Raw genomic sequence first — 8,011 nt, 5'->3', positions numbered from 1 at the left:
AACAGGCTCCAGTGGCCCCGCCCCCGCCATTACATTTAATCAAAAGTGTATTCAAAATATGATTCTGGGGGATTATAGTGCAGATTTGCGGGAGGCGCTCAGCGTAGGCAGAGGTAGTGGGAACAGATTGTGGCTGGGAGCCTGAGGATGGGATAATCGCGGGCTCAGACGTGCCATTCTCAGGCCTTGGGGTCACCATTAGCTTTGGAGGAGACCTTGAGCATCAGAAGGAGGCCTAACGAACCTCATCCCAGCCCGGCCCTTTTCCCAGCATCCACTGTACCGAGATGGAGATAAAGACCTGTTCTGACCTTGGAGTTAGCAGGCTCTCTCTTATGCGCAGTTTGGGCTTCCTAATGATGACTCGGTGAGAAAAGGCCCCTCCACCCTCCTCTAACGGTCTAGATCCAACAAGAAGTATTAGCAGCCTCCCCTGCAGCCTCCTAGGGAGGGGTGCAGTGTCTACCTGGACCGAGGAGGGGGTATGGTGGAGAGTGCCTTGAAAGAAACCTTCAGCTAATGCTCTTTATTACAAGCGTTAATCCTGCAAAGCCGACTGGAAATAATGTTTATCTTTTCGCAGTTTAATTTTCCGGACCCTAAGCCTCAGGTCAGCGAGGGCGACTTGCAAAATCTCTGGGGAAGCTTGGGGGTGGAGTAGGGTGGGATGGGACCAGCTGTTGCCTAAGAACCAAATGGTAGGGAGGAGGTTTCCTGAAGAGATGAGGTGGGGACCAGCTTTGGCCTGCAGCAGAAAGCTAGGATCAATCAAAGCACAGGCCTGCGATCTTCTGGCTTTCTGCTTGGACTTCAGTTCCCTCATCTGAGGAAGCTCGTGGGTTTTTTAAATTTTTTTAAATTATTTATTATTATTATTATTATTATTATTATTATTATTATTATTATTATTATTTCTTTTGAGACAGTGTTTCTCTGTGTAGCCCCAGCTATCCTGGAACTCCCTCTGTAGAACAGGCTGGCTTTGAATTCACAGGGGTCAGCCTGCCTCTGCCTCCTGATGCTGAGATTAAAGATGTGTGCCACCTCTCACCCCATTCCAAAGGTTTTATTGTTTTGTTTTGTTTTCATCTTTCCTTTAATGTCCTTCCAATTTTGTCTCCGCAGCTTCTAAAGGCCTTAAAATCAGCTAGGTGAGGCTGCTTCCTTTCTACCACCTGCAGGTAGATGAGTGGTCCAGCCCTGGAGACTGCCTTCAGAGTGACTTTCTCCAATTCATACCAACTCTCCCTGTTAACCACCATGACTTCCCAGACTCCCTCCAGGCCTCTGCCTGTCTCATTGCCTAGGTGGGCAGGTGTGAGTTTGCTCCTTGGCTGAGGTTGAGGTTTTCTAGAGCTAGAACCCAAGACTCAGGCAGCCTCATACTGCATCCTGTGGGCAATCTTCAGACCTCTCACCCTACTCCCGTTCAGACAGAATCACAAAGGGACAAGGGGGCAAAGCCCCGCCCTGATGCTCACCTCCCACTGGCTGGCCTGTACTGGAAGAGACTGGAGCTTAAGATTAAGTAGATAATATGCCCTCTATGGTCTCTTCCCATCCCACCAAACTGCCTACTTCTTGGATGGGTATCAGGGAAGCAGTGGCCAAAGGGACTGTCAGGTTTCCTCTCATGGGTCCCTAGCACACACATTTACAGCCCCAGGACCACCAGGGAACAAACGTTGATCATCAGCAAATATTCTGATGTCATCCTGCTGTTCAGCTTGTTTAGTTCCAGGGTGGGGGGGGGGCCCTGTGTCCTGGGCATTGTGGGTGACTTCCTCCATTTCTCTCTCTGTGATTAACAGAACTGAGGTCTGCAGCCCAAGACCCCACTCCCAGAAGCCTTCATGGCAGTACGGAGTCCCACTCCAGCTGCACCAGACCTCTCCCAGGGTCGCTGGCATTGATAGGCTACACACCTTGGACTCAGCTAAGTTATTTTTGAAGGTAGAGCCGGGGAAGAGGAAGGAGACACAGACAGTCCTTGGAGACCATTTCAGCAAGAAAGTTACACAGTGAGTGGGCTGGGCAGGGGTGGGTGAGCAGGAGGAGATGCTGCTCAGGGCCTCCATTCATGGGAGGAAGAGAGACTTGGTCAAAGTATCCTGTGAGCACACACAGGGCTTTCCCCCAAGGTCTCCCACCTTCTCTCCTCCAAGTCTGATGAGGTGTGTGTCATCTGGCCTGTCCCCAGTCCTGCGTGCAAGATACAGCTAGGATGGTTCTGTGTGTTTGTCACAGGCAAAGTGAGAGCTCCCAGTCCATGCCAAGGTCTGGAAACTTCTTAATATGAATGTGGATCCGGAAGCAGCCATTTCCAAAAGTCTTCTGCAAACCGCAGCCATTGCACTAACCTGCTGAGAGAGGAAAGTCTGATTAAAACCCGAAGGCCACTTGGCCATAATTTCTAGCACATTAGAGGTCAGTTTGTGTCCTAGCCCAAGGGAAGGAAAGGTCTAGAGGCAATTTGCTTGTCGGAGGTAATGCTTGGACCCGTTATGTGTAAATTCACATAACAATGTAACCCAATTTTCTAAGCCAAGAGCTAATCCTGAGAGAAATTACTACAAAGACCAGAATCTGACACTGGTAATTGCTGGAAGCTGTCTAGTGCTTAGGGAATGTCCCTTTGTAGAGGGAAAGTTTCCTTTCACCAGGCCCTCATCAGAGGCATATCAGAGGAAGGGTGTCCCCTTTATTAAATCAATTTAATAGGTCCCCATTAAGTGTCTTGCCATGCTGCGAGGGGTGTCCTTTAAAGAGAGTATCCCCAGAGAGAGTTGGGTTCTTGGCTTCCAAGTTGTAAAATGCAGAGTCTATCTGCACTGCCCAGGTCTGTTAGTGAGCCAGAAGGATCAGCCCACTGACCACTAGTCCACAGTATGCATGGTCCACTCCCTGAGACATCTCCCAAAGCCAGAGCAACTCCAACACATGCTTGCTCCCAGCCAAGCAGAAGCCAAGAGCATTACAAAAGGGCAGACAGGCAGGGGACAAGGGGAGGGACCTGCATGCCTGGTGCAACTTACAGGACAGTTACACAGAGCCAGACTGCCCATCTTTTCAAAGACTATGTTATTCTAGGGAAATTGAGAATGTGTGGATAGTCTCCTGCTAGATCTGGGGAAGGTGATGGGTGCATATCTTTTGGACAAGCACTCTCAGCGCCGCTGGGGTCCTACTACCTTCTGCTCCAGATGGGTACTGGAACCGCACTTCAGGCTCTCTCCGCCTCGGGTATGGTGCACAGTTCAGTGGCAGCCCCTGCAGGGTGAACGTGGAGTTTCCAAAAGCTTTGGCTGCAGGAGAATCCTCTTCGCCTTCGGAGTCTCTGGGTACCAGGAGTCGCCTGATAGAACTGGGCTGTCTGGGAATCATGTGGCACTCTGGACTTTGTGCCCTGGGCGGAGTTGAGGGAGCACTTTCGACAGCGCTGGCTGCCGCAGTGTGAGCTAAGGACCAAATGCGGGGTTTGTGGCCACTTGGGTAGTGTAAGATCATCGTGGGGCCGCCTGGCTCTGCTGTGATGAAGTCAGCTTCCCCTGATTGTGGGGCCTCAGTAAAAGAGAAACGGGGTAGCCCCAGGCCGCACTCTCTGCTCTCCAAGCATCTCTCCTGGGCGGCGGCGCAGGGAGCAGGCAGGGGTTGCGTGCTCTTCTGAAAATCCGCCAGCCTGCGTGCTGCTGAGACCGCTGCCTCCTCCTCTGCTTCTTCCTCTTCCTCCTCTTCCTCCAGGTCTTCCAGGTCACTCAGCCTCAGCCCCCGGGCTTCCTGGCTGGCAGTAGCATCTGTAGGAAACCAAGAGCGAGTGAGAAAAGCCTAGCACCCTAGGGAAACTCAGAGTCCTACCCAGAGAGGCTTTTAGCAAGATGCGCTCGGCACTTCAGCATTCTCTCACCATTCTGTCCCTCTCCCAAGCTCCAAGGCTGTCTGTCTGCCCCAGGGGAAGAACTGCCCTCACTGCCCGGCCTGCCCCTCCTCTCAGATCTCCTGGACCCAGCTAAGCCAAGGGAAGGTTACTTTGCACTGCTGGGAGTCTCTAGGTTATAAAAAGAGGAGGGACGTTTTTCTTTCAACTTCAGCACCCACGGATGACTTGGTGTCATGGTATTTAATCCAGCAAATATTTACGCGTGCAGAGCATCGTTTCCACATGAAACATTTAGCAACTACAGCAGTAAAGCAACCGTCTTCCAGGGGAGATGACCTTCTAGAGGGGTAGACGGGGACAAAGTGCAGAATATGGGAACTGAGCAAAACCGAACCCGAAGGGGGCAGGGGAGTCTTTCTGAGAGAAGCATTGGAGCTGGAGGTACCCCATTTCCTGTGAGGCACCAGTGCAAAGGCCCTGGGGTTTGCACTGCCACCCAGGGAAAGGGTAGGTGGAACATCTTTTTTAAAAGAATCTGTAGTAGCACAGATGGCTTTGGATCTTATGTTTAATGTCATAAGGAGGCCCACCAGGTGGGCTGGTGACTTGTTTGTACCTTTGGTGTCACCATTCAGGCATCCCAGAGAGTCTTCTCCACTGTCTGCTTTCCTCTCCTCCCCTCCCTTGTTCTTGGGCGCCCATGTCATCTTGTTCTCCTTCTTGAGGCGCCGGCGCGCGTTGGCGAACCAGGTGGACACCTGGGTGAGGGTCATCTTGGTGATGATGGCCAGCATGATCTTCTCGCCCTTGGTGGGGTACGGGTTCTTGCGGTGCTCGTGGAGCCAGGCCTTCAGTGCGCTGGTGCTCTCCCTTGTGGCATTCTTCCTGCGGCCAGCACTGCTCAATTCCACTCCGCCATACCTGTGGGCAAACAGGGGCTCAGATTCCAGGCGGGGAACCAGAGGCTTGGCCAGCAGAAAGGTCAGGGGCCCGGAAATGTAGTTACACTTCTTCCCCTTCATCCACAGGGATGAGGGATGACCAAAGGAAGCCAGCTACCACTGTCCGAAATTTCTCACCTGTCGTATTGATACTGCCCCAGAGTTGTTTCATAGGGGTAGTAGGCCCCTGGCTGGGTCAGGCTGGGGGCAAAGCTTCCTGCAGCATCCTTGAACTCATACTGAGGATTCTGGTGGGAGAGGAAAAGAAGAGTCAGGACTACACAGGAGAAGGATATAGTTACCCATGTGGGATCAATACCCCAGCACCACCCCCTTGAATTTGCTATGCCATGCTGGGCATAGCTTTTTAATTTCTATGCCTCAGTTTCTCCCTTACTAAGACTGAGGCAAGGAAGGCAGTCATACTGGCAGAGTACTTGGTAGAATCCTAGAAACAGAATAATCAGTGACTGAGTATCAGTACCACAATGGCTGCAGCTTCTGAGTCCCTCACCACATATAGCCCTCCCCAGCATCATCATGGGAGAAATATCCCTGACTCTTGGCATGCATGCTTGTGATTTGGGTAAATTACTTGAACACCTCTGCACCTCAACTACCCACCTGAAAGTCAAGAATCATGTTGATTTACCTACCTTAATGAAGTATAAGAAGTACAAATGTTTCCTAAGCAGTGTGGAGTTCTACAAACTGCAAAGTGCTCTGAACTAGGATTTGTCCTTATTCACTATGCTGTTTCCTCAGCATTGTCTGTCCCATTTAGCTTGTCCCCAGACAAGGTCACAGTAGAGCTCATCTATGCTGATTGTCTATACTCCCAAGTCCCAATATTCGCCAAAGAGTCCCAGGCCCCATTCCATTACTTACCAGTGCGCCACACAGTGTGGGTGGCTCTGGGCCATAGGTCAGGTACCCAGGGTAACTCTGGGCAGCTGCATAGGGTGCTCCATAGATGCCCAAGGCAGCTCCCAGCTCTGGCCGAGCACTGCCCAGCAGCCGACTGTCATAGGGTGTACAGCAAAGAGTAGAGGCAGAGGTGGAGGCTGAGGCCACATCTGACACTGGCCGAGGGGCCGTTTCGCAGCAAGTGGCACTGGAACTTGCAGACACCAGAAACTACAAGAACAGGAAAGGAGTCAGTCATTAAAAGTTTAAAATCTAGAGGGTCCATCGACTGGCTGCAGCCAGAGGAGATTATGCAAGGAAGCTGCCTGATGCCTTTATTCCTTGTTCTACTAACCAAATACCACCAGGTGCAGAATCTCCCTGCTGAGCACTGGCATAGGGATTTCTCGATGACAATTTACCCAAATTGCTCTTATAGATGCCCCCAGGACATTGCTAGGGCTCCGCAGTCCTGGGGAACTTTGGAAATAAGACCAAATCCTTGTCTCTCCCCCTTCTGGGATTCTACAAAGGCAGAATTAAAAGTTAGCCTTCAAGACCATCACCAACATGTCATTCCTGTCCCCACTGTACTAAAAGGGAATCCACTCACGGTCAGAGTAGACCGGTCCAGGATCCCACAGCAGGTCAAAGGTCAACCTGACACTGAGTGCCAAGAGGGGTGTGTGTGTGTGTGTGTGTGTGTGTGTGTGTGTGTGTGTGTGTGTGTGACTATTTTGGAGATAATGGAGAACAGTGATGGGCATTCTCAGACTTCTCCAAGGAAAGCCTCACCACTGCACAACGCCCTGGTTTGGAAACTGGAGGGAAGCTGAAGTAGAGAGCTTAGAAAAGAGTGGGATTTGGGATCGGAGCAGAGGTCAACAAATGAGCAGTGCAGTGCCAATGCGCTGAAGTCCTTTTGTTTTCTCCTGAGAGTACCCTGGCCACCGAATCTGTCCAAGGGTAACCCTGACTACAAGTTCCCTCAGATCCCACCCACCTCGCACACAGAGTGCGTTTCAGGTGGCACTCAAAGAGTGAAAGCTCTCAGACTGGCATCAGGATGTCAGCGGGTGCTGTGGCACATTTCCCGGTCCGTGCTCTTTCTGACTTCCCTTGGGTCAAGGAGAAGAGGAAGCTCGGGGATTACTGGGCATCCCTCTAGCCTGCCTCTGCCACCCCCACCCCCTAACTCTACTCACCTGGGATGTGCTGCCATACGGGTGTCCAAAAGGTGAAAAGGCCATAGCAGGGCGTCTTCAGGGACTTGAGTCCCTCTTTCCTTTCGAGTCCCTTGCTCAGCTCTGTGATTCGATGACCCCAGCAGCGCAGCGCAGCGTCTGGTTTTCTTACAGGGCTGCAGGAGCTGGCCGCCAGTTCGTTGGCAGGAGGGGAGAGACGGGAGGCAGAATCAAAGGCAGAGGGGCTGCCGAGTTCTGCGATTGGTAAGGCACCCCTACGGCCTGTGGGTTCCAGAAGGCAGAGGGGCCCATGGATCGGCGGCAGAATTAGGAAGAAGGAGTAGGGTGCCAAAGGCGCGCAGGGGCAAGGTGAGGTACAGCGCAGCGTCGGGCTGTGAGGTTCCCGAGGTGTCCCAGTCCAAGGTGGCCAGAGGCTCAACGTGACGTCACGGTAATCCCCGGCCGCCAGAGGGGACCGCGGGCCCCGGGGCCCCGGGCCACCGAGTGTGCCAAGGGCAGCCAGCCCGTGTACATGCACGCACTCTCGGATACACTCGTTCTTGCTCTGCGAGGTTTGTGCAACGGGCGAGAAACGTCAAAGACCCTGACCCTCGACTCGCCGCTAGATCCTACCCTCTTTCGCCTGCAGCTCACGCGCGCGCGCGCACACAGACCCTCTCCAAATTCCCCGGGAGAAGTGGGAAATACGCCTCCCGGCGAGCCGTGCGGGCCCAGGGTGCAGCGTGCTCGCCTCCTCCCCTGCGGCCCCCGAGGAGGCAAGAGGCAAGCGGGGCGGCGAGGGAGGAGAGAATACAAAAGAAGAGCCCAGAGGAAACTGGGGGAGGCAGGCAAGGGGGGAGAAAAAGGAGGGAGAGGAGAGCTGAGGAGTCTGATGGCGGGGGTGGGGGGTGGGGGGAGTGGGGTGGGCGAGGGCTGGGAGGAGGCAGAGCCGGAGCAGGTGGAGGAGAGCAGGGGCTCGCAGGACCAGCCTCCAACTACAACCCATCTCCGCCTCTCCTCTGCATCAAAGTTTGTTGGCCCCTCCGTCCCGGGAGCTCTTAGGGTTGGACCAGCTCCAGCAGCTTTGATCAAGCCCCCCGGGC

At 53.2% G+C, this 8,011-nt stretch overlaps 1 protein-coding gene across 2 annotated transcripts; it reads right to left on the bottom strand.

The window, feature by feature from the left end:
• Positions 1-1,052: 1,052 nt before the first annotated feature.
• Positions 1,053-7,720, bottom strand: Irx6 (Iroquois homeobox 6). 2 transcript variants are annotated; one of them, NM_022428.3, is made up of 6 exons: positions 6,930-7,720; positions 5,707-5,955; positions 4,957-5,066; positions 4,494-4,798; positions 3,192-3,794; positions 1,053-2,363 (listed from the first exon to the last, which is right to left on the bottom strand). In NM_022428.3, the coding sequence occupies exons 1-6, from the start codon at positions 6,972-6,974 to the stop codon at positions 2,356-2,358; spliced, it is 1,320 nt and encodes a 439-aa protein (NP_071873.2). In that variant the 5' UTR covers positions 6,975-7,720; the 3' UTR covers positions 1,053-2,355. The 2 variants fall into 2 exon arrangements, with proteins under 2 accessions (NP_071873.2, NP_001288066.1); NM_001301137.1 differs by having other exon boundaries at positions 1,053-2,360.
• Positions 7,721-8,011: the final 291 nt, after the last annotated feature.

This window comes from Mus musculus, chromosome 8, assembly GCF_000001635.26.
Source record: "Mus musculus strain C57BL/6J chromosome 8, GRCm38.p6 C57BL/6J".
Lineage (NCBI taxonomy): Eukaryota > Metazoa > Chordata > Mammalia > Rodentia > Muridae > Mus > Mus musculus.
This window is presented reverse-complemented; position numbering and strand designations above follow the sequence as displayed.